The sequence below is a fragment of the Miniopterus schreibersii genome (assembly GCF_964146895.1).
Source record: "Miniopterus schreibersii genome assembly, chromosome: 2".
NCBI classification, from domain to species: domain Eukaryota; kingdom Metazoa; phylum Chordata; class Mammalia; order Chiroptera; family Miniopteridae; genus Miniopterus; species Miniopterus schreibersii.
Window position 1 is genome coordinate 93,130,591 of NC_138102.1, and position 27,358 is coordinate 93,157,948.

Below are 27,358 nucleotides of genomic sequence, written 5' to 3' on the forward strand. Positions count from 1 at the left end.
TATTCCTTTTCAGTGGAATTACACAACATTTGTCCTTTTTGTGTGTGGTTCTTTTATTTAGCATAATGTTTTCAAGGTTCAGCCATGTACTTTATTTCTTTTACGGCTGAAAAATATTTTATTGTGTAGATACACATTTTATTTTTCCATCAGTTAGTTAATGGATATTTGCACTGTTTCAGCTTTTAGCTGTAATCAGTTATGCTGCTGTCTATGAATGTTTGTGTACACTTTTGTGTGGATATATGTTTTCATTTCTTTTGGGTATGTACCTAGAAGTGAAATGATTGGGTCATGTGGTAATTCTGTGTTTAACTTTTTTTTTTTTTTTTAAAGAATAGTTTATTGATTTTGAGGGGGGATGGGGGAAGGGAGGGAGGGCGAGAGAGAGAGAGAGAAAGGGAGAGAGAGAGAGAGAGAGAGAGAGAAACATCCATGTGAGAGCCTAACATCCATCATTGCCTCTGGCATGCCTCCTGACCAGGAATCAAACCAGTAACCTTTCAGTGCACAGGACAATGCCCAGCCAACTGAGCCACTGGCCAGGGCTCTGTGTTCAACTTTTTTAGCAACTTGCCAAGCTTTTCCAGATTGGCTGCACCATTTTACATTCCATTCCCAGCAGTGTATGAGGCTTTCAGTTTCTCCACATCCTTGTCAGCACTTATTATCTTCTTTATTTTAGCTATCCTGGTGGTTATAAAGTAATATCTTGTTTAGATAATGGTTTGCATTTCTCAAATTGAGATGTTGAGCATCTTTTTATGCGCTTCTTTCTGATTTTTGTTCCTCTGTTGGTCCTTTGATGCTTTCTTTTGGGTTATTTTTGTTAAGTATTTCACTTTATTTCTTCTGTTGACTGTGTGTGTGTTAGTGTTTCTAGGGCTAGCAGTGTGCATCTGTAAGTCTCGAAGCTTTTATAATTCTTACTGTACCTCTTCATACCTTACACCTGACACTTCGGACTTCCCATTTCTTCTTACAAATAGTATATAGTCCCATCTGGCTTCTGTTAAAAAGAGCCCTTTGTCTTTTTAAAAATTATTATATGTTGATTTCCACTTGACTTATTAATACTTTTCTTTGTTACCCAACATAAACATTCATAAATACATGTGAATCTACGTTATGTCTGTGTTTCTCTTCACGCACCCCAACCAGGGCCGGGGATTGAATCTGCCACTGAGGTACGTGCCCTTGGCCAGAATCGAACCTGGTACCCTTCGGTCTGTGGGCTGACTCTTTAACCACTGAGCCAAACCTACTATGGCATGTTTTGTATCTTAATCATACTTTACTTAAATTTGAAGTTGTCATGATTTTTAACTTTTCCTGGCAATCAGTGTTGATTTTAGGATATGTTGGGTATGGCAGCCAATATACAGCCCAAAGGAGATACATTCTTTAAATTATTTTGGCCTGGGTCGTTTTATGATCTTTAAGAATAAACACTTTATCAGATATTCTTAAAGAGCCTTTTGATTCCTGCTTCTCATTAAACAAAAATCTTTATCTCAGTCCATCACTCATGTTAAATGTGGCTTAACTGTGCATACATGTATTTCATTTGCTACACAAATAGCTGTAGCAAATGGGAGACCGATGTTTTTTCATTTAGTTTCCATTGTGCTTACCCATGATGCCATGCCTTAATCTCTGCAAGTAGACTGTAGATTGATATCCTTTCAGCTATGGTCCTCTAAAACAGGTTGCAGAAATTAAAACTTGCTGCGCTGCAGTAGTCAAGAGTTCTGACAGCTCCAGCCCCGGGACTTGTGTTAACATACTTTACTCAGGTTGTGTGGTCCTTGTCAGCATTGGTCTCACTAATAGAAGCATGTCCTTGTCTGAGTGGCAGTCTCTTCTGGGTTTCTATGAAATGGCTAACTATGGGAGTGTTGAAAGGTGGTTCATTTTCGTTAACATTCTCTCTCTCTCTGGTACTATTATAAGGAAAGGGGGAATAATTAACAGCTTCTCATTTAAGGGCATTTGGAACATTTTTCAGACAAGAAAATAAGTAGGCCTGATTGTGCTTATAACTTCCAATTGGTTTGATCTTTTTGTTACAATATTCTGTTGAAACGTTTCATTACAATTCTGAGTAATTTCCGAAAGATGAGAGGTACTGAAGTCATTATGAGAGAATTGCACTTAGGTGAATGGATGAGTGAATGTTTCAGGTAATCTAAACTCTAGAACTGCAGTATGAGAAGTTCTAAAAAATACTATATACAGCCCTAGCCGGTTTCGCTCAGTGGTTAGAGCATTTGCCCGCGGACTAAAGCATCCTAGGTTCAACTCTGGCCAAGGGCACATACCTTGGTTGCAGGCTTGATCGCCAGCCCCAGTTGGGACAAGTGCAGGAGGCAACCAGTCGATGTGCATCTTTCACATCCATGTTTCTCTCTCTCTTCCACTCTCTTGGAAAAGCAATAGAAAAAATATCCTTGGGTGAGGATTAAAAAAAGTTATAAAAAATATTATACCCATTTTTAGCAGCATAGTGCCACTACACTCTTCTTCCTTTTAAGTGACAGGATGTGAAAGTGTATACAAAATTGTGTGTGCAGGTCTTCATTAGATTCTTAAAGAGTGTTATATTCTATAGAAGATGAAATACTACTTAGAAGTTGTTAGCCTGGTTTTTGGCTTCCTTAAGTTCTTTTGTTTCAAATATTCTTGGCCAACTTGCCTTCAAAAATTGTTTCTTCCCACTCTGGCTGGTGTGGTTCAGTTGATTGGGCATCATTCTATGCACCAAAAGGTCGCTGGCTCAATTCCTGGTTAGGGCACATGCCGAGGTTTCAGGTTAGATCCTCTGGGACTTGTGCAGGAGGCAGCCAGTCAATGTTTCTCTCACATTGGTGTTTCTCTTTTTCTCTCTCTCTAAAATCAATAAAACATTTTTTAAAGTTGTTTTTTCCTTGAATTTCAGATGTTCTAAAGAAAGGGATAAAGATTTATATGAGAAGGTATATTTATATACAAGGAAAATGATCGCTTCTCAGCCTTTTGGCTAAGGTCAAGTGTATATACAAGAAAAATGAATTACCTTAAATTGTGAACGGTCAAGTATCTGGTGATAAAGTGGTATGGAGATGCCAAAAAAATTGTTAACAAAAGTATAATTGAAACTGAGTAGGATAAAAGGGACTATTGGAAAGGAATCTCAAACATGCAGTTCTTTGAGACAGGTAGGGGCTTTCAGGCAGATTGTAGGCAGAAAGAACAACACTGTACATTTACAGTGTTTGTTGGGTCGGTATGGTTGTGTTTCCATTGCCTCTTGCTGGAATAAGAAAGTTCTCCCTAGCCAGGCGCAGCCTGTCTCCTGCATCCTCCGGCAAAGCTACCATTCTGGTGAAATGATCCCAATGTCATAGACTCCATATTTTATTTTACTGCAGGAAAAACATTCCCTGTTGTTTGGGGTGCTTGTTGTACATTAGAAATTCTAGAAAGTATGTAGTAGGTAAAGGGATTTATTATCAAAGAGAGATTGTCATCTTTATACAAAAAACAGTTTTTAAAAAACACCCCATTTTATTTTCAAATTCATTATTGTCATACTATCTCCTTCTTACCACCAGTTTGAACTGCTCTTTGTTCAGCTCCTCCCTCCTGAAGGGGCAGCACCAGCTTCACAGGCAATGGAGAGAGAAAGCTTGTCCAGACCCACTAAGGTTCAAGCAGTTATTCATATGCCAGTGCTCATGCTATGAATGTGAGTACTGCAGTTGAATCAGATTTGTGAGAGCCTTAATATTTGGAGGGATTTTGCTGCATTGTGATAAGCTAACACATGCATATTTTCCCCAGTTGAGGTATATATAGTAAAGAAATAGTTTCTTCTCTCTTTGAAAAAGAAAAATGTTTAATTTCTTATTTATCTAAGGCCCTTTGCTTTTCTTTCAGTGAATATTTCCTCTGACTTTTTCTACCAATATAACTACCGTAGATTACAGATCAATATGGTAGCATGCCTCTTTTCAAAATTATATTGATATATAATTCTTTTTGTTCTTTTTTTAATATGTTTTTATTTATTTTAGAGAGAGAAGAAGGGAGAGGGAAGAGAGAGAGAAACATCAGTTGGCTGCCTCCTTCACACCCCCTGCTTGGGATAGAACCTGAAACCTAGGCATGTTCCCTGATCAGGAATCAAACTGGTGATCTTTTGGTGCACGGGATGACGCTCAGCCAATTGAGCCACATTGGCCAGGACTGACATAAGTCTTGTAATACATCTTTCTTAGTGAGAAAAAGTTTTAAATCAAGCATTAGGTGACATTATATCCAGATTCATTAATTGGGGTATAGAGTAACCATCTAACAGTTAAACACTTTGTTGTATACAAAGTACATTTTAGGTACTTATCAAAATGCAGTTGTAGAATTGCCAATCAAATTCTAGCCAAAAAAAATTTAAATTGCCATCAAACTGTCCTAAATGTTTCCTATAGTTTTTCTAAACTATTTTCAAAATTTAGAATATATTGTTTTGTAATATGCCCTAAAATTTATGTGTAACAGAATATAAAATTATAGTTGCTCATTGGAGTGGATACTTGTATTCTGGAGAAGTTTTTGCACCTTTGCATTTTAACCTGAAGTATAATTAATTAGGCTAGGCAGACATTGAGTTTCTTTTTTGTTTGCCATTTAAGTCGTGGCCCTAATTTTGAAGTGAATAACCATCCAAACTGCAGTCTGTTTAATTGTATGAGCAAAGATAAGACTGTTGGCCTTAGTTTCACAATCTATAACATTGATTGGTAAAGCTTTTACCTATTTCACCAGAATGGTTTAAGTGGTTTAAAGTAAAACAACCTATTCTGTGAGAAACTCTTAATATATTTATCTTCTTTGGAATTTGACAATATAAGGTCCAAGTAGATAGTATAATAACATGAGGTTTCAGTAAGGGGCTTTCAGACCCTTCCTGCCTTTTCATCTTCTGCTTTCTGTTTAAGATTTGTTAGCTGTTGAACCACCAACTCACTCACCCTTGCCCCACCCACCCTCTTTATTTTATATTAATGTATTTTTGTGTTGGGGCCATCTGGCTAGGCCTCAGACATTCCACAGCTACCTAGAGGACATCATAAACTACCGCTGGGAACTGGAGGAAGGGAAGCCCAACCCGCTGAGAGAAGCCAGTTTCCAAGATCTGCCTCTTCGCACTCGTGTGGAGATCCTACACCGCCTCTGTGATTACCGGCTAGATGCAGATGATGTCTTCGATCTTCTCAAGGTGCTTAACCAGCAGACCCTTTCCATAGAGCAGCAGTTTTCAACCTTTTTTATCTCCTGGCACACTAAAATTCTGCGGCACACCAAAAAATATATCTTTCCCATCTGACAAAAAAATAGGTATAATTTTGATCAATTCACATCATATGACTATTGTTAGCTGTTGTCAGTTTTTTATTTGACAATCAGAGGGGAAAGAGGTCAGTGCCCTGACTAAATAGTCAGGTATTTCATGTTTTAAAATTCTTGTAGCACACCAGTTGAAAATCACTGCCTTAAAAGAAAAAAACACACCAGCAATCCAGGATGTAAAATGTGAACATACTAAGAGAAGCTAGAGTTTGGGTTGTGTTACTAGTCTGGGGACTCTTAATTGATAATAACAGTGTCTATAAAACATGAGCTCTGTAGCTAAGGGATTCCAAGCCATCCATTTATATGACTGTGTATTATTTTGCTTTAATTTTTAGTTCGGTTTTATCTTCCTTTACATGTACTGAGTCACAGATACAGGAGAACAATCAGAGACACCTATTTATTCTTCCTGTCATCAGCCAGATTGCAACTAAATTAGCCACTGAATTTGTTTCCTAAGCTCTGAAATTTGATTTAACATACTAGAAATATTTATTGAAAACTCCAAAGGCTTTAACCCATTTATGCAAGTGAAGTTCATCTGTACTATACATGTTATAAAAAATGCTGAAGAAGGAAGGTGTAGCTCTTCGCTCCCCCATATTCTGTTGTTGCTATCTATTTAGAAGTCTGTCACAGAGGGAGGGTGTATGCTATTACTTTTCACTCATAAGAAGGTCAGTTTCTAATCCTGTCCAGTCAGAAATGATTGAGTGTGTTGATGACTTCTCAGTTCAGCCCTACTCATGGACACGTTATAAAAATCATTGTGCAATTTAGCACAGTCTTTACTGAAAACTCAAGGACTTTAATAGCAGTGAGAAGGCCAATACAGGTCAGACCCTGGGGTAAAGTAGGAGCTGTATTGCTGGATCTCAGCGAGAATAAGAGGTTGTTACTGTAGCTTATGATGGAGGTACAACAGAGGATCATGTGAGATCAAGCTTTGATAACAGCAGATTCTACTCTGTTGTAATTGTCTTTTATGGATGCATACATAAAATAAGTGAAGCCAAATATATAATATGTTCATCAAAATTCCTTTTGATTTTTCTTTTCTTGGTGAAATGGGAACAGTGATGGGGATGGGAACCATTCTAGGTCTGTTTCATATGCCCTGATTAAAAATTACTTATGGTACTTGGGCACTTTTAAATATGAGATATATCTGAGTATAAATTTGGAATCTTCATTTTAGTTTTCTCCGGTTTTGTTCTCCATTTCCCCAAACCTCTTTTCCCTGTTCTTACACGTAGGGTCTAGATGCAGACAGTCTCCGCGTGGAGCCATTAGGTGAAGATAATTCTGGGGCACTATATTGGTATTTCTATGGAACTCGAATGTACAAGGAGGACCCAATACAAGGAAAATCCAACAGAGAACTCTCTTTGAGCAGGTACATTGTTAAAGATCAGAGTTGTGGTATCTATTGTACAGAAATGTCATCAAAACTAAATGCATCAGCACCACCATTTTTTCCCCTTATTAAGAAATTAGCTGTAACAGCACACCTGCAAAGAGATGGAAAGGAGTTATTCCATACAAAAATAAAAAGGAATTGAACTGTAGCCTCTAATAGCAGGTGGTGAGAGGCACTGTTTTGCAATGAGGTTTCTGAGGAGCACCACTTCCCTTATCAGAGACTGTTCTGTACAGCAGGTTCTTAGCTGTAGTCACTTCACTGCCATCATTTGCCTCTTTTGTACTCAGTTCTTGAGAACTCCTTTTTTCTACTAGAATTGATGATTTGCTCCATCAATATGGGACCAGAAGGACCTTAAAGAATGCCTGAACCATAGCCTTCCTAATTGCTCCTAAATGAGGAATAGCCCTTTCCATAGCATCCTGTAATAATGCTACCATCTTGTGTTATATAGGTTTTCTTATTGCTAGAAGTGGTGCTCACTATTAGGAAAGTGTTAGGTCTTACTCAGATTTTAATATTGTAAAATGTCAGTTTCCCTTGGTTCAACATTCTAATAATGGAAGACAGGAAAGTCACCCTGCTTTTTCCCCTGTGACTGCTGCATTTAATCCACTTTAGTAACTTCATGGCTAGAAAAGCTGTACTTATAATACATCAGTACTATGACAGAACATTTCTACTTAATGCGCTGTTTCTTAGGGAAAGTGAAGGACAAAAAAATGTCTCAGGTGTTCCTGGGAAAACAGGAAAAAGAAGAGGAAGACCCCCCAAACGGAAGAAACTACAGGAGGAGAGTATAGTGAGGTAAGACAATCTTGTTAGTCTGTGACAGTCATAGATCCTATTGCTGAAAGGAACCTTTTTTACTTGTTCCTTCATTCTTGATTTTTACTTGTGCCATGGAAAGGAGGTGGGACCTAGATTATGGAGACCTGGATCAGAATCCTCATGAAATTACCCAGTGTGCACTAGGAAATCAGGAAGCCCTAGCTGCATGACCTCTAGCAAGTTATATATACTCTCTCTCTAAGCCTGTTGTTTTATTGAACAATGGACATGCTAGTAGGAATGATGATTAACTTGAAAAAGACAATGAATGTGACAGTGTGACAGACTGAAAACCATGCATGCATATGCTCACTCAGTCTCTATTAACTTTTTAAAATTTTGTTGTGCCACACATTTTTTCATAGGAACATGGAGCAAGTTAAGTCTGTGATTAAGTGTTGATTAATAACCAGCATTTTAATAGAATTGTGTCTTACATAAGTTTAGGGTTTCTTTCCCATTAGGCAGATTTTAGTAGCAAACATGCTTTGTTTTGTTTAGAATTCAGTTTCCTAAAATAAAGAAAAGGCAAGATATTAAACATGTTTTAAAGTATTTTTATATTTCATTTTAGCAAAGAAAAAGATTGTTACATTTGGGAAATTTTATTTTATATGTCATTATCTTTTAGGACAAGAATACATCATATGAATCTTAATGTAAGAGTTTTCAGAATCTGACCTATACTGCGTAAATACACTTTTACTTAAGGATCAGATCTGTTATACACCTGTGGGAGTTAGGTTGTATTCTTAAAAACTAATGACTAAGGCCAAACCACTCCTTCTTTCTAAATTTTAGAATTACTAAGTAATCTAAATGCTTGAAGTAAGCCAGATTTCACTATGTTGCTTATTAACCACTAATAAGTATTTCTAGGAATCAGATAATGAATAAATCATCAGAATTTTTTTATTTTACACTTAAGAATCATTATTCAGCTTGACTTTCCAGAAATTTGTCCACAGTTTACAGCTTTCCTTCCAGTGTTCGCGAGAAATGTCTTATAATCATGTTCTGTACACACGACGTCTGTTTCTGGATTTTGTTAGTAATTTATACCTCCTTATGTATTCAAAAAGCTGTTTTATACCTATCTCCATTACCCTGTAAGTGAAATTAAAGTACCTTAGTGTTAGGAATACAGTAAACCCTCGATTTTACAGGCCTCGGTTTAATGGACTTCGGATTTAATGGACAAAGTTTTTCTGTATGTCATACAAGAAAATTAACCCTTGTTAATTTTAAAATTAAATTAACAGGCCCAGCCGGGCGTGGCTCAGCGGTTGAGCGTTGACCTGGGATCCAGGCGATCGGGGTTTAATTCCTGGTCAGGGCACATGCCCAGGTTGTGGGCTCGATCAATGACTCCCTCATCATTGATGTTTCTATCTCTCTCTCTCCCTCTCCTTTCCTCTCTCTGAAATCAATAAAGATATATTTAAAAAAGAAAAGAAAAATAAAAAAAATAATAAAAGTAAAATTAAATTAACAGGTTATTTTGTGTTATTAATTCACTGTTATTTTTTTTTAATTTTAGTGAATAGGCCATATGTTAGAAAAAAACACTATAGTAATTTCGCTGACGTAATAAATATTACATATCTACAACTATAGTTTACGTATTTAAATCCAAGAGTCACCGCTCGTAAACAATGTTCGGTGAATAATTAGCACATGATCACACTGCATTACTCTCAGTAGTTGGTTCTGTTGTCATGTGGTGTGACTTTTTGCAGCAGTTTTAACTTGGACCACGATGTCCCCACGTTTGCTGAACCACACCCCAGCCGTGTGCATTTGTTTACTCCCTGTGATTGGTGAATGCACGCATTTACTAGACCTATTCAGTATAAATTTTAAATTACTGTAATACATATAGAAAACTTTTCTGTGAAATTAAGGTTTTTATACGTAGTTAATTTTAATTACACAAATGTGTCTACATAAGTAAAGACAGGTAAGCTAATTTGTCTATTTTTTAACATATGCATTCGGAAAACCTACTTTATTGTATAACGGACTTTGGGCTTTAACGGACACCCCTTTGTCCGAATTAGTCCGTTATATGGAGGTTTTACTGTATAGAATCATTTTAACAAGCATACATGGACTTTTGCCTCTACTGGTGATTTTATTCTTTAGAGCTCTATATTCAATACAATATTTAAATATTTTTAAATTAAGTTAAATTTAAAATTCAGTTCCTCAGTCACACCAGCCACATTTCAAGTACTCAGTGGCCACATGTGGCTCATGGCTACCATATTGGACAGCAAGAATATAGCACATTTTCATTCTCATAGAAAGCTCTGTGAAACAATATGTCTAGTATGATTCAGGGGCACAAATGACAATGATCTTTTACACTATTATGCTGAGCATTTTTGTATTTTATAATTTAATGCCTAATATCCCTGTGAGGTCGACATTGTTAGTAGCTCCATTTTACAGAAACATTAATTAACTTTTCCCAAGGTGATGGTTAGTGGCAAGCCTCTACCTTATATGAGGTTAAATTTAAATATAGGTTTGGCAAAAGTAGGTTTATAGCTGTGAGTACATGAAACACAATTTATTCTTGTATTATTATTTTTTAATTATTGTATCACTTATTTGTATTACAACTGCACGCCTCCTTTTGCCCATCCTTGTATGTATTATCCTCATACAGTTATGAATCGGGAGGAGGACACTGGAATCTTTATAGTTCTTTATTTTCTTGTTCTTTGCATTTAACTTTTAACACTTAACTCCTCTGATTTTTTTTTTTTAATGTTTTAAAAGTTAATATTTTCCTATGATTGATGTTGTTACCATAACAATGGGTTCCTATATGTCAGTTTTTCCCCTTTATACCAATACATCTACATCCTAGTGTTCATTTTCTCAGTAGAGTCATTTCATCTAAACTTACCCTCTTGATATACACACACACTCCTTGTATTTAGTTGGGTCTACCTTATAGGGGAAATAATAGTTTTAAACATGTCTTTGTTTTAATTGTTAATCTCTTTTTCCGGTGTTTCAGTGAAAAGCAGGAAGAAAACTCCTTGGCATCTGAGCCACAGACAAGAAATGGTAATGACCTCTGCTGGAGTTTTTATAAAGGATTAAGTAAATGCATTTGATTTGCATTATGATGGGGATTCTCATTTTTCAGTCATACAGACCAGTTAAGATTATTGCAGGCAGGCATCATCTAACTTGTCTTCTTGCCCTTCAGTTCTCTCTTCCTTGTACTTTATTCTGTACCCATCTCTCCTGGCAGATAACTTTAGGTCAGGAGTAGTTCTTTTCACTTTTGCCCTGTTGCCTGGCCACAGCATAATATCTAACCATACATTTAGATGAATGAGCAACTTCTGAAAGAGATATCTTTTTAATGTAAAATGCTTTACTATGTAAGAGAGTATACTGGTTTCCCATTCAGATTTCAATTCTGTAATCCAAATTGCATAATTTGGAGGAGCATATAAATTTAACAGAAGTGTATCAATGTCTGTGAAATGGGGAAGACTGCAAAAGGTCAAATCAAAACTATTTACATAGGAAAATAAATACATTTTAGCATTTCTAGTATATTCACATCTATTTTATGAAGGTCACAAAAGTTGTATCTGTGTTGCCTTTGGTCAGTGTTTACTCTCAGCTGTAAATAGTGATTGTAACAGGAAAATCAAAAGTATACATTATCAACCTTAAAGTTAAAAAGTAATAGGTCTTGCCCTGGCTGATGTTGCTCAATGGTTAGAGCATTGGCCTGTGCACCAAAGGGTCTCGAGTTCACTTCCCAGTCAAGGGCATGTATGTCGGTTGCCAGCTTGCTCCCCACCCCCAATCTGGGTACGTATGGGAGGTAACCAGTCAGCGTGTGTCTATCTCACATAGATGCGCACGCACCCACCCCCCCTCCCCGCCCCCAAGAGCAATGGAGGGGAAAAATGAAAAGTAATAAATCTTTTTTCTAATTCCTGGTTTTGGTTGTGATCCAGAGTAAAAACGAAATTGAGAATAAATAGGAAAAAGTTCCTAATAGTATTTATTCAATGAACCCATCCCTTTCTTTCTCAGGGTCCCAAGGGCCAGGTCAAGGCACTTGGTGGCTCCTCTGTCAAACAGAAGAAGAATGGAGACAGGTCACTGAGAGTTTTCGGGAGAGGACCTCCCTTCGAGAAAGGCAACTCTATAAGCTCCTCAGCGAGGACTTTCTACCCGAGATCTGCAACATGATTGCCCAGAAGGTATGCAAAGGGGTGATTCCTACCCTCTGTATCAGGTGTAAAGCTGCATCATTTAAGGATTATTCATTAGAGGTTTTAATACATTCCACTGTCTCCTGGAAGTGGTATGACCTTCATCCTCTCTCATCAGGAGTATTAAAATGGGACCTTATGTTACTCATGGGCCTTCACTGTGGGCCACATAATTTAATTCTCCTTATCCAAGAAGTTCTTGGGCCTCCCCAGACCCCATAATTTACAGTGGCTTTTCACAATCTGGTACTAGCTTTCCTTCTCCCGTAACAGTCCTTAGGAAACATTCCCTGAGCCATACGTTCCCCATATGCACAGAGTGTCTCATATCATCCTGTGCATAACCTCTCTGTACATGCCTTTTTTTTTCTTCATCATCATATTGTCTGTTTCTTTCCCACTAAGCAACAAGCTCTGACAAGTATTTGGCTTTGTTGCTCCAGTGCCAGCTCAAGTTGTAGTTTCATAAACCATACATCCTTTGTTTTCATGTATATACATCCTAATTTGTGACTTTTTCAAACATCTCCCCCCCCCCCCCACTTCCCTACTCATTCAAATCTTTGTCTCTCAGAAACTTTACTTGAAAGTCATTATTTCCGTGAGCTGTCCTATTGCTCCTAGTTTTAGGATTGTCCTCCTTAACATATTGACTCATCCCTTGCTTATTCCATTGTGAATTTAAGCTCCTTCAGATTAGGGGCCATGTCTTATCATCACTTCAACCCCCCCACAGCACCTAATGTAATGTCTTTTCCTTGGTGGATGATCAATAATAATTTGCTTATTTCATTTCCATAATTCTAATACACGTTAATAGAAGACAGAAAAATTTGACAACCTGCCAGTGAAATCTAAAGAGAAAGTATTTATAAAGTATTGCTGCAGTATCTCCATGAAAGTACAAAATGACAAGTATATTACTTAATTTGTTGTGAATTTAATGCTTTTTCTAACCCTTAAGCAGGTTGATGCTCTAGGGGAAATTCTAGAAAGTTACCTTTTGCTAATAGCAGGAACTTACAGTTTCTCAAGAAGTCAGTCTTATGGATGAGCAAGAGTATCTCCATTTCACCGTCAAGATACTTAATTCCATGTACTATATTTACATTTAGCTTTTGTGATCTGCAACTCACTCTGAATTGTTTCAGGAATTGAAATATATAGTCTAATTTCTTTAAAATAGCTACAATGCAGTGATTGCTTTATAATTTTATATGACCTCGAATGTGACTTTATTGATAAAGGCTAATGGTGGTACATTAAATCATCTATAAATCATACACCTAATTAACTTTTATAATTTCTTCTTTTTTTACTGCAGTATTCAACCCAAGATTTGGGAAGGGGCGGGGTGGAGATAGAGTACCTAAGGAAAAAACTTACAACGTAAAACTGATGGTTTTGATACAAAAATTTCCAAGAGCTGATTCTTTGCAAGAGAAGAAAAAATTAAGATAATTATAATTCTTAAGAACCATGAAAGTAGAAACCAAACAAGTTAACAGACTTGATACTTTGAAAGATACACAGAGTTCTGAATTTGCAAACTTCTGTGCAATGGGTTGTAAATCACGAAAATAAGAGATTCTAAACTGTGCAATAAAAAACTCTTAGCAAACCAAGTAATTAGGGAAGTGGTGTTTTCACAAAAGAATTCCATCAAAAGCTCCAAAATCATGTGAATTTATTCACAGGTACAATTGTCTAAACCTTCAAGAAAAGATAATTTCCAAACATTTCAAAACTGAAGAAGGAAATGGGTAGGTACCCTGTTTATTCAGATATAAATATCTTAGATCCCTGTTCCTGATAAAATTAACCATACTCTCTTTATTCGGTAATATAAATGTTAAGTCTTTAATACCAACAAATAAAAACCATCTCTTTACCAAAAAATAATACGTCGTAATCCATCAAGGTTAAGCCTAAATTTATAATACTGTCTTATACATCTTGTGTAGTGTGATATAACAAAAAAGAAGAGTAAGAGGCAAAATATTTAAATGTTTTGCCTGGAGGAATATAAATCTGCTTATAAAGTGTATTAATTAGAACTTAGTGATAGTGCTGGGTAACTAGACTTCTTGTATCAGAATCATTTGGCATGCTTACTAAAAGCTCCGGATACCTGCCATTGTACCATTCCCATTCCCCACCAGAATTATTAGAGGTGATTCTTACGCATAGTGAAGTTTCAAACCACTGAAAATAAACCCATTTACAATAGTAATAAAACAAATTTTGTCTTGAACCTAATTACAGTTGTGCATAATCAATAGGGGAAAAAAGCCACAAAATGATTAGTAGATAGGATAATTTTAAAGTTTCCTATAGATATATTAAGACCTCTTTATTTCTGAAAGGAAAGAGTAAGTTTACATGTTAGCATTCACCAAGATCAATTGAGATTTATTGTATCCTTAGCCAAATCTCAACATAGTAAAAATTTTCCTTCAGAATAACAGGTGAATGTAAATATTGTAAGGCAGAAGCATTGGAATATCCTGCCCTGCCTTGTATTATCACATAAATCAGCACATTAGTCGCATTCATTCTCAAGGAGCCTTTATTTAATGGACCAGTGTAATAAATGATTTATTCCAGGCAGTACAGATAGATGTATCAGCTCTTCACAATCTTTGTTCAACTTTGGCATTCAGCAGTTGGGTTACATGTTCATCAATTGTTAGTTGTAATATTTGTACCATGCTGTTTTTTCTATTGTACTTTTTACTGAATTTATGCTATTAAATATTATGAAACCAGTAAAATGAGCATAAAAACATCTATAAAAGTTCTATTAAAAAAATCATTCAAGATGAGTTGCTTCTAAATAGTTGAGTGTTAAATTAGGGTAAAGTTTATGTATTTGGATTGCAAGTGTTCATAACATCTCACTTTCACTTTAAAAAAACAAAAACAAAAAGAACTGAAGAGCAGATAAAGGTTTAAGAGGGTTATTTAAGTGAAAGAATCACTGGAAACTCCTCTTGATGGGGCCCAGCATCAACTGATTGGTGAATGGCAATACATTTATACATTAAATTAAGTGTTTGAAGTATATACATTTTTTAAATTCCTTGCTTTGATTGACTATGTTAAACTACCACTAATTGTATTGCCAAAAGGGATTTATTATAATAATGAAAAATGCCTATGATTCAAATGTGAAATTGAAACTTGTATCAGTAAAACAGAATATGGTGCTCACAAATAGACGCAGTGGACAAAGGATTATTGCCATATAGTGGGAGTCGTAAGCATTTCATTTAAACCTATGGTGCTCTACTCTTCCAGCTATCCCTTTGGATAAGTTACTTGATATCTCTGAGTTTCAAACTTCTTATTAGTAAAATGAAATTATATAACTTTACAGAAGTTTCTATGGAAATAAAACAAAAGGACCCATGTCAGTGTAGCTAGCATAGTACCTAACAATCAATAGGCACATGGTCTCTTCCATTGTTTATGGTGATGGATAACTGATGAGAAATTTGGTAAAAAACTAAATCCACATTTCTTAACTAAATAAATGGATGTCGGAAGAGAGGTAAAGCAGATGGTAGCCCAGTAAACTTTGAAGTTACACAAAAATCAAAAGATAAGGGCTGCTTTGACCATATAGAAATGAAACTTTTGTGGTAAGATTTAAATAAAAGGGAATGTAGCCTAGTAAAAGTATTTTTGCTAATGTTACAGACAGGGATATTTATTTATTTATTTATTTATTTATTTATTTATTTATTTATTTATTTATTTATTATTTTCAGGCAGTGATATTTAGATGGCTTATAAACAGTAGGTCTTTAACAAATAAATTGACTAAGGGTACATATGATGCACAGAAAAGATGATAGCAAAGTATGTAGGAAGCCCTGACCGGGTTGCTCAGTTGGTTAGAGCATCATCCTGTATACCAAAATATTGTGGGTTCAATTCCCTTCCCAGTCAGGGAACATACCTAGGTTTTGGTTTCAATCCCTGGCCTGGGCATGTACGGCAGGCAGCCGATCAGTGTTTCTCACATCATCAATGTTTCTCTCCCTCTCTGTCTCTCTCAGATCAGTAAACATATCCTCAGGTAAGGCAGTGGTTTCTTTGTTTTTTTAAAAAAAGGTATATAGGGAAACAAGTTCACTTTCTTGGTATCAAGAATATAATTTTTCTCGTTAGTAACCTTTATCTAATTTGGCAAATTTGGAGTCAAACTGGCATTGGCCTCTGTTGCCACTAGCATGGTGGCACAATCCCTTTCAAAGAGAGTTCCATGGTAACTTTTAACCTTTATTTAAAGTTCAAGAGCTCTTTCTACAGGGTCTTGAAACCTTTTTATAAAGGAATTGCTCATAGGCATAATTGAAGAAACTGCTAGGGTAGTTTCTGGGGAAAAGAGGGTCATTATGCACTTTGGCAGTTGGGATAGCACTTCACTATTCTCATAGTAGAAAAGCTTTTAAAAGCTTCCATCTCATTAAGTCTGCTATTGTTTGCAGTGTGTTTAAGTTGTAAAAACCACCCCCTATTGTCACTGAGTTTATTCTCTCCTTTGTTCTCTTATCTTGTTAATGCTTTGAGTCTCAAGATTTTCAGTTGAGTGGTGCCAAAAGCAAACCTGGATAATACTGATAATGAAGCCACAGAAATTAACTGATTTTAGCTACAAGGTCCTGGCTTACCACCTATTACTAGTTGTAACAGTGACACTATGGGGCTTATTCCACAGAAATTCCAGAACTTAATGTTGGCCTTCAAAAGAATCACCTCACTTCACAGTTCTCAAAGCTCTTTGGAAGTTTCCTGTAGCAATCACTTTCAACCCTCTTAAATTTTCTCGGAGCTCTGATCTTCTCAGCAAGCTCTCTGATTACTAGTCTAAGCCTTTTCCCCACACTGTCTTACTCCTGTGGTTCCAAGCCTGTGCAACTCCTCATTGCTGCCACTGAGCTACCTCAAAGGGAAGGTCTTCCCTCAGCTGCACATAATGCCCTCTTTCAGAGCCAATCCTGCCAACTGATCATGATAAAACATGACTTTCCCTTCATGATTTGAAAGAAAACATTGTTTTTTAAATGTTTGCAGAAGTTAAGAGAGTTTCTTGCCAGTGATAAACATTGACAAAGGAGGCACTTGATGTTTTGGTGGTGATGGTTTTAAGAGAATAAACTGGCTTGGTACTTTGTGGACTTCAAATGATCTTTTTTACTGTCGTAAGGATATCTTTCTTCTTCATCTTAGTAAAGACATCCTATGTGCCTTAAAGGCCACTCTTCTACTGGCAGCAGCAGCAGTAGCTGAGAACACTCTAATCTATCTTTCTCTTTCTTTTCCTCACTCCATCTATAGGGAAAGCATCCACAGCACACAAAGGCAGAGTTGCAACCAAGGTGGATGTCTGACCACCTGTCCACCAAATCCATCAAGCAAGAGGTGAGTGTATGTGAGAGTAGAGAAGGAATTTTAAGTGTTCAAAGGGATTGTTCCATCTTATTTAATTTTTTTTAAATATATTTTTTATTGATATTTTAGAGAAGGGAAGGGGGAGAGAGAGAGAGAGAAATATCGATGTGAGAGAAACATCAGTCGGCTGCCTGCCACACATGCCCCAACCGGGGATCAAACCCACAACCCTGGCATGTGCCCTGATCGGGAATGAAACCCATCCCTTTCTGGTGTATGAGACCATGCTTCAGCCAACTGAGCCACACTGGCCAGAGCTTGAATATTCTTATACATAAAATACATTTCTAGAAAGAAAAGGAATTAAAAAAATAAGACATGAGGTCAAACTCTTGGGTTTTAATAATCTCCTGGGATAAGCACATTCATATTTAATGTAAATGAGAATTAAGTACTGCAGTAATAGATATATGTGTAGTAGAAGTTTATGAATACAAAGATGGAAAGATTTAATGCTGGGCAAAGAAGAGAGAATTGGGGTAGGCAGAACTATGTTTTCACCTGCAACTTGTAGGGTGGCTTATATTTTGATGGTGGACAGTGGGTGTGGAGGAGTAATAAACAAAAGCATAGAGGCAAGGTAATATGTAATGCAGCCAAAGAACAGTGTATATTTGGATATGTCTGGCATGTAAGATACGTTGTAAAATACAGAGGAACAAAAGACTAGAACAAGCATATTTTGGAGTCCCCTATCATGCTTACATCTTTGATAGGCAGTAGGAAGGTTGTTAGATCATGAGATTTTTGTTTTAAGAAGATACCTCTCTGGTCACACCATGATAAATGATTTTGTAAGGAAGAACTAGAAGGTAAGAAATCAACTACTGAGCAGTACTTCCAGCAGGAAATAGCAGTAGAATCCCTGCTGTTGGAAATGTAGGTTTAGGAGCAATTTGAGGGAAGTTTGAGTAGTGAGTAAAATATTCTTATTATCATTTATTTGTCGTTTTGAGAAGTATGATGATGAAAACAAAGATGATGAAAAAATAAAGAGGAAGCAGGGTTGAGGAGAGCTTGTGACAGGTTCCTATTTGGGGTTGTGTGTGTTTTAAATTAGAGATGCAGCATGGATGTGAATGAGAAGAATGGATGTAGCTGACTCTCTGTGAAGACAAAAGTACCTTCAAGGCAGGCCTCATGGAGTAGGATTGCTTCCATTTATCCTAAATTAAAGAGACTAACTTTTGAGGGGACATGAAATTGTTAGGAGTTCATGTTGAATGCTTCTCTGTCTCTGAAGAGAAGGTGCAAGTTAAAATAGAATGTTTGATGAAAAGAGAATGTTTGGAGCAACAACTAGGTATTATAAAGGTTTTTCCAAGCAGCATTCAGGAACCAACTATGTTTGGGTATTTTCATTTTGTAACATGGTTTAGAGTAGTTAAATGACTTTATCTAGCATCATACTTGTAGGAAGGGACAAAATTGGTATTTTTATTTACTGAGATTTAAAAATTGGCAAGGCGGCAATAGAATGAGGCCTAAGGAACCTAGATCCCAGGTAAAGATGTATTTGATGATGGAGATCAGTGAGAAGGAAGGAGGACTGTAGGAATAAGGAGGAGGCAGTGAAAGTGTCCAGAGAGTGGTTTCCCTTTACCCCTTCACATTCCAAGACCACCATGTGGTCACTGGTTTCTTTCAATCTAACTCAAGTTTTAGACTAAGGGCTGGGCAGTTCTCATATTCTGTCTACTTTTTAACCATTTACCTCTCCTTTTAGCATCACCGAATATTCAAGCAGTTCAGTGGTTGTAGAAACTTGTACCTTAGGAGACGTAGGTTACCTCAGACCCTGTCTTTGGCTGGCCTGTTATAGTATGGCGGTTTCTTACTGCCTTGCAGTAATGTTTTCATGACTCTAAAATTGAAGTGACAACATGATAGAATGTTACAGAGATCTTGTCATTAAGTATATACTACCTTGAGCCCTGAAAAGGAAAAAACTAAGTTATAAACTTTTATTTATGTCATTATATTTGGCTTTATCCTCACCCTTTGTTTTGTTTTGTTTTCCTAGCTCATTGATGTGTTCTTGCTAGGAGTTAAATTGCCCAACATTTAATTAGCTTTGAATCGGCAATTCTATGACTGATTAAGCCATAATTCTCAAATGGTTTTCTAGCTCATTTTGCCTTGCTGAGCCCTCTCCACTATCTTTATTACCTTGACAGTTAACACCTCCTTGAAAACTCTCTTTCCTGTTTTCTGTTCATTGCCCTAATCTGAGTCCCAAATGCTTTCATTTACATTTCAGATTGCTTGGTATTCTGACTACAGACCAAAAGCTTCTACCATTACTGCAAGCAAAAACTTAGCTTCAAATGCTAAAATTTCCTTTAGTTTTTCTTGGCAGTGGGTTGCTTTGTGTTTTAATTTTGCCCTTTAGTGTTAGATACAGGTGACCATGGTATTATAGCAATTCTGAATATCTGTTATGGTACCAAATGTACTGGAGAACCTTAATTGTGGCATGAGTTTTGTATTTCAGTTTAAAAAGCAGGAAAATGTTCAGGCCTTTAAAGCCTTACAGGCAGGCTTTATGATCTATATTGTCACTCAGGAGTCCAGTCTTATTGCCTTAAAAAGTCTTTCTAATTTTGACTCCTGGAGAAAATATCAGTGAAGGGTGACTATCACTGAACTCTAGGATTAGTGCTACTGTAGGTCAGGAAACTCTGGACATTGCCATCACTAGGGAGTGTTTTGTTATGGTCTGGTCTCAAGTGTGCTACTAAAGTTGGCAAGGTTTGCCAGGGAGTTTGATAACCTGCCCTTGGGAATGGGGAGCTCAGAAGGGGAGTCCTGGGCACTGCTTCAACCAGAGATTCTATTTATAATTCTTCAGAGCACTCTAAAGTGGTGTTTCTAATTAGCTTCTCATTAAAATCCCTTTGAACACCAACCTTCACCCCATTTGCAAATGACCCCTTTTAAAGAAAAAAGTATAATACATAATACTTTTAAAAACTGTTCAGTTTTCTTTTTGTTTTTGTTCACTGTACTTGTTTTTAAAATATTAAAGTTAATAATTTTTTAATTTTATTAAATTTATCAGCATGACATTGGTGAATAGAATTATGTAAGTTTCAAGTGTATAAAGTTTGAACTATTAAACTTCTAAATTTAAAGTACTACCTGTGTCCAGGAAGTGAGTCCTATCCTTTAGTGATGTTTTCATTAGCATTTGCTTTACCTTGGAGTGGAGTACTGTTGAAAATCAGCACAGAAATTTTAAAACAGACTCTTGTTACACAATATAATTGTTTTTTTCAGATGTATATGATCAATTTCTATAAAATAATGTTGGGAATTCATCTAGTGGGAACTGGGGAATTATAACACATGATGAAAGAGAAAGAGGCATGAGAAATGTGAGAAAAAGAGGTGCCCAACTAACCAGAGGTGTTTTCAAGTGACAAGGCAATGCTGAGGTGGGAGAGAGTCTGGAAAAGGGACCAGAGAATGGGTGGAATCAAAAATAGAGGTAGGGCCCAGCCAGGCGTGGCTCAGCGGTTGAGCATTGACCTAGGATCCAGGCGATCGGGGTTCGATTCCCGGTCAGGGCACATGCCCACATTGCGGGCTCAATCGATGACTCTCTCATCATTGATGTTTCTATCTCTCTCTCTCCCTCTCCTTTCCTCTCTCTGAAGTCAATAAAGATATATTTTTAAAAAATAATAATAATAGAGGCAGGGATCAAAACACCAGAGGAAAGGGCCATGGTGGGCAAAGGTAGTCAAACCTGCCCAAGCAGGTTCTTGACCTTCTTTCTTACTCCTTCAACAGTAATGGGCATTCTGGGATCTTTAAGTTGTTGTTTTGTTCTTGTGTCAACCTTCAAGTATATAATACAAGGTTACTAGTCACCATGCTATATATTACATCTCCATGACTTAGTGAGTTTGGGGTTTTTTGGTTTGGTTTTGCTTGTTTTGTTTGTTTTTAAGATTCCTCACTTAAGTGAAATCATACGGCATTTGTCTTTTTCTGACTTATTTCACTAAGCATAATATCCTCAGGGTGAAACTGGAAAAATGGGTCTGGACTGCCTGTCACTGCTTCAGCCAATTAAACAGAGACAAGTTTGGGTCATGTATGAGCGGTTATTCCAATAATGCCAGCAGTATGGGAGAGCAGGAGGGTCACCCACATAAAATCTGCTCTAACACCCCCCACCCCCCATAAGCCAGCTCCTTATATTGGTTAGAAGGACAAAAATTAGGGAAGTGGGCAAGAGGAATAAGAATGGACAGGTTATAGGAAATGCGGGGCTAAGGATTTGCAAAAGGGTCAGGCACCTTTGTTTCCCTTTTGTTTCTGCCACAAGGTGGTTCATCTTTCCATAATGATGGGCAGTTAAGGAGAATGGATCACATTCCAAATGTCCCTGGGTCTACAGCTCTCAGCCAAGTTAGAATGTGCTTTCTCTAATCAGAACAGAACAATCACGGTTAACAGAGCATGATTAATATTTCTGCCCCTAACAAGGGTCCATCCATGTTGTCAGAAATGGCAGTATTTCCTTTTTTATGCTGAATAATGTATATATGTACTACATTTTCTTTCACTGATCCATTGATAAACACTTAGGTTACTTCCATGTCTTGGCTATTGTAAGTAATGCTGCAGTGAACATGGGGGTGCAGGTGTCTTTTCTGTGAGAGAGTTCGTTTAGTTTAGATCACCAGAAGTGGAATTGTTGGATCATATGGTAGTTCTATATATATATATTTAATATATCTTTATTGATTTCAGAGAGAGGAAAGGAGAGGGGGAGAGAGAGATAGAAACATCAATGATGAGAGAGTCATTGATCAGCTGCCTCCTGCACTCCCCTGACTGGGGATCGAGCCTGCAACCCGGGCATGTGCCCTGACCGGGAATCGAACCCCGATCGCCTGGATCCTCGGTCAGCGCTCAACCGCTGAGCCACACCCGGCCAGGTGGTAGTTCTATTTTTAATTTTTTTAGGAGCCTCCATACTGTTTTCCATAGTGGCTGCACCAATTTATATTGCCACCAACAGTACAAAAGGGTTCCCTTTTCTCCACATCGTCTCCAGCTTGTACAATTGTCTTTTTTATAATAGCCATTCTGTCTGATGTGAGGTACTATTTCATTGTGGTTTTGTTTGGAGGAGTTTTATTCTATGTTAGTTTCAGGTGTACAGTATAGTGGTTAGACATTTATCTAACTTACAAAGTGATCACTTATTGTTTGATGATTGCCATTGTGACAGATGTGAGGTGATATCTCATTGTGGTGTTGCTTTGCATTCCCCTAATGATTAGTGATGTTGAATACCTTTACCTATACCTGTTGATTATCTGTATGTCTTTGGAAATGTCTGTTCAGATCCTCTGCCCATTTTTTAGTTGATTTTTTTCCTATTGAGTTGTATAAATTTGTTTTTTTCAGATGCTATAAATTTAAGTTTATTCAATTATTACATCTTATGTGTTTAGCATAAATATTAATGTATTTAAAAATAACTAAGTAGACAAAAATTGTATGATTCTGTCTTTGTGAAATATCCAGAATAAGTAAATCCATAGAGGCAGAGCATATTGGTGGCCAGGGGCTGGGGTAGTACAGAATAGAGAGTGACTGCTTAATGGATATAGGGATTTCCTTTGGAGGGCTAAAAATGTTTTGCAACTCAATGTAGGTGGTTGCTGCATAAAAGATATTGTGAATGTACTAAATGCCACTAAATTGTACACTTTTAAATAATTTATTTTATGTGGATTTCACTTTTGTAAAAAAAAAGATAAAAATAATTTGTACATATTTATTTAAATGATGTAGAGCCTCTGACTTAGCAGTAATCATTTATATCTATAATTTTCCTAAGTTTTAAAATTTCTGCTTCATTGTTACTAAAATATCTTAAACTGTTTATAGTCAATTTTTAATACCTTACCTTAAAAATCTATAAATTCTGCCCAGCCTGTATGGCTCAGTGGATTGAATGTCACATGCACCAAGAGGTCAGTGGTTCCCAGTCAGGGCACATGACCAGGTTTCGGGCTCAATCCCCAGTAGGGTGCATGCAGGAGCATCCAGTCGGTGTTTCTGTCTCTCCGTCTCCCCTCCTCTCTCTCTCAAATCAATAAAAACATAAAACAACAAAAAATTAAATAGATAATTAACCTCTTTAAAAATCTACAAATTCTAACCTTTTTGTACTTTAACAGGGTTAAAGTAAGGGTTAAAAGTTACAGACTTTTAACAGGGTTCACATACTGGAGGAAGTAAGAAAGTTAATAAAAATTAGATCATTTTAGAACATGTAATACTAGTTGGTTTTCCCAATATATTTGGGAAGTTCTGCATCCAAAATAATTTCCATGATCTTACAGAAAACTTCGGAGACCACATGTAGAAAACTACAAGAAGACATAGTAATCTCACAATTCAGGAATCATCACTATTTTTATGTGTTTACTTCAGGCCCTTTATGCATTTATTACAAAACTGGGATCATATCAAATGTTAATCTGTGAGAAATGTGTTTCATTAAATAGTCCTCAGAAATATTTGTTTTGTTTTGTTTTTTGTTTTGCTTTTTGTTACTCCTCACCCAAGGATATTTTTTCCATTGATTTTTAGAGAGAGTGGAAGGGTGGATTGGAAGGGAGGGAAGGAAGGAAACAGAGAGAGAGAAACATTGTGCTCCTCCTTTTGATCATTCATGTGGTTTATCTTTTATGAGTTTTGTATTTGTGTTCTATTTGTTTTGGGGGTGGCTACTATTTGTAAGGCAATAAAAGATTCATATAGATATTTTAGAGATTTATTTAATTAACTATTTTTTCCCTTTTTTCCCTTCCATTGACTTAACTCTTGGAATGTCTCCATGTTTTCCAAGTGACTCTGGTGATTTAATATTTCTATTCATGAGTCATTGGCTTGCAGTTCTTTCATCCTTATTAAAATTCTGATCCTAATTAATATCCTCTTGTACTGATTGAAGGAAGACTATTTCATGTGTTCAATGGCTGTCCTTTTTGTCGTAGAGGGGCAGATTACACACACATTGTCATCATTATATGTAAATATGTGCCCCTTTTTTCTCTTTTTGTGTGTCTGACATATAGAAATCACTACAGTTTTCTTTGAATGGAATAATTCCTTTGACAAGACTTAGTTTTCCTCTGTCTCCTTTTCTCCCATTCTATGAATTGATATATTAAAGGTAGTATCTGCTTAGAGTCATTATACTACTAAAAGGAGCAAAAGCAATTTGGTTTGCTTTGGTTTGTTAACTATAGTTCCATCATAACTTCTCAGCTGAGGAAAGATGTTGCTTAAAGTTGGAATAAGTAAGGATGTAGAGAGAGGGGTTGAAGCTAAAGGTACTCATGCATTGCAGTGAAGGTACTTAACTGACATTTAGGAACCCGTAACTAGAGAGATATTCTTTATATCTTAATAACAGGAGCATCCCCATTTCAGAAACAGAAGCTAACATGTTTAAATGCCTACTCTGGTTATAGGATAAAGATTTTAGGGAACTTTAATTCTATTTAGGCTGTTGAGGATTCTTATGAGTACAGTGTTATGTGTGCAATAATAATGGTTAATTTTTTTTGTTTAACTTTTATCTCTCCTCTCTTATTCATTCCAGATTTTACCTTTGGATAGCAAGCACCTTTTAAGTCGGGCTTACAGAATTTAAATAATAAAAATGACTTTGTAAAAGTCCCTCTAGCTATGACAGCTTGCAAAATCTGAATCAAATGAGAATCAAAACTGGTTTTAAGGACTATAAAGAAAGTAATTTAAAATTTTAATCAGACCAGTTTTGGTGTTTAATGACGACGTATGTAAAGGGTGATTTACATTCACTGTTTTACCTCCCCACATTAAGATCACTTGAGCAGTTTCCCTAGTATGAAACTTAAAAATGTATCTGGCATAAAAGACTGTTAGGTCTGCCCAGCTCAGTGGTTGAGCGTCGACCTAGGATCCAGGAGATCGGAGTTCGATTCCCAGTCAGGGCACATGCTGGGGTTGCGGGTTGCAGCTGATTAATGACTCTCATCATTGATGTTTCTCTCTCTCTCTCTTTCCCTCTCCCTTCCTCTCTCTGAAATCAATGAAGATATATTTTAAAAAAAAAAAAAAAAAAAGACTGTTAGGTCTGCTTCCTGTTGAAAAGATTCTTTAAGAAAAACTTCACATTCCTGATTCAGTTGAAACTTACATACATTCTCTCTTGCAGGCAATAGTTATTATCTTTTCAATAACAATTTATGAAAAAATAAAAAGTTCTGCCTTTCACATCAGCACAAAAGACAAAAGCAGAAATTGAAAATAAACAATTTTAGTCCTAGCTTCAGTGTTCTGGGCTACAGAATGGCTCAGATTATTTATTTTTGAAAATACAAAGAGTAAAACTTTAATAAAAATTATGATGAATGTTCTGTTTTGTGTGTTTGTGTTTGTTTACATTTTATTAGATGCCTTAGGCAAATTTCCAGTGTATGATGGCAAATGGTGGCCGTTCTTACCATCCCCCCAGTTTTATTCATTGTTTTATTAGTAAAGGAAAGTATAAAAGTTAAGGGTTTCAAAGTGAATGCTCATTGTTGAAATTGTGAGTCTGTGTTCTGTCTAGCTACTGACTGATTTTTTTACTTAGATGAGAGTACTTTTTTTAGATTTCACTTTTATCAAGTATTAAAGCTATAAGAATGGTCTCTGAACTGCCTCAATTTGTTCATATATGTATTCTTTAGGTGATAAAATGAATTTGTAATTATGCTATAAGTTCCCTAGCTATCTAATATTACTTGTTGAATAGATTGAATTCAATAAAAATGGAATCTTGCCCGGCTGGGGTGGCTCAGCAGTTGAGCGTTGACCTAGGATCCAGGCGATCGGGGTTCAATTCCCGGTCAGGGCACATGCCCGGGTTGCAGGCTCGATCAATGACTCTCTCATCATTGATGTTTCTATCTCTGTCTCTCCCTCTCCCTTCCTCTTTCTGAAATCAATAAAGATATATTTTTTAAAATAAAATAAAAATTGAATCTTAACTCAGTGAAGAACTGATCTTACATTGTATATTGACTCTACATTTACTGGCTCCTCATAGGAGACTCCAGTGCTTACCAGAATAGAAAAACAGAAGCGCAAAGAGGAGGAAGAAGAACGTCAACTTCTTCTAGCAGTGCAGAAGAAGGAGCAAGAGCAGATGCTAAAGGAAGAGAAGAAACGGGAGTTGGAGGAAAAGGTCAAGGCAGTAGAAGGTATGTGGGCTTTCTGTGTAGTCTGGACAGGTACATGTGGTGTGGGAATAGCACTTCTATAGCCAAATCCGCATCAAACTGTGTTCTGTCATTTATCTAAGCTGTTTCTGGCAATTTCTAACTTGTAAATTGTATTCTGTCTTGTTTTACTCATCTGGATTCAGTCTCATTGCCATTGCATTCCTGCTATTCCTGGTATTTTTCATTCTGTGTCTTCCTTTCATACTCTTGCTTATTCTCATTTCTGCTATGTCCCTTATATAGAAGGAAAAAAATAAGAATTGATGACAACTAATTTCACAGAATTTTAAACACAAATATGCTTAAGAAAAGTCTTAGAGATTTTTTTCAGCTCTGTGACACTGTACAAATCTGGAATATTATGAGGGCAAATTGTTTCCTCAATCTTAGGTCCTGGTCTTAGTCTTAGTATCATGAAATTTTCTTTTATTTGTGATTATAACAACTGTCTCTAGATGTTTTATGTAGCAGTTACATCTATACGCTGAACCTGACATGTCATGTGATAACAGATCATTTGGCTTGGTTGAATACTGGCCAATATTTATTTTCTTTTAAATAAATGTACTGACCCCAGCCGGGCGTGGCTTAGCAGTTGAGCATCGACCTAGGATACAGGAGATTGAGGTTCAATTTCCGGTCAGGGCACATGCCTGGGTTATGGGCTTGATCCCCAGTCAGCGTGCAGGAGGCAGCTGATCAATGACTCA

At 36.6% G+C, this 27,358-nt stretch overlaps 1 protein-coding gene across 12 annotated transcripts in view; it reads left to right on the forward strand.

Annotated features, from left to right (window-relative positions):
• CECR2 (CECR2 histone acetyl-lysine reader) overlaps window positions 1-27,358 on the forward strand; it is a 164,918-nt gene that overhangs the window by 105,190 nt on the left and 32,370 nt on the right. For 8 of the 12 annotated variants that reach the window (XM_081127113.1, XM_081127117.1, XM_081127122.1 and 5 more), the window contains 7 exons: window positions 5,074-5,257; window positions 6,648-6,787; window positions 7,517-7,621; window positions 10,677-10,726; window positions 11,720-11,889; window positions 17,248-17,331; window positions 26,474-26,627. In XM_081127113.1, coding sequence (XP_080983239.1) covers window positions 5,074-5,257; window positions 6,648-6,787; window positions 7,517-7,621; window positions 10,677-10,726; window positions 11,720-11,889; window positions 17,248-17,331; window positions 26,474-26,627 — 887 coding nt within the window. Of the gene's footprint in view, window positions 1-3,661; window positions 3,728-5,073; window positions 5,258-6,647; window positions 6,788-7,516; window positions 7,622-10,676; window positions 10,727-11,719; window positions 11,890-17,247; window positions 17,332-26,473; window positions 26,628-27,358 lie in introns of those variants that run through there. The other 4 variants (XM_081127120.1, XM_081127121.1, XM_081127124.1 and 1 more) reach the window with 2 other exon arrangements.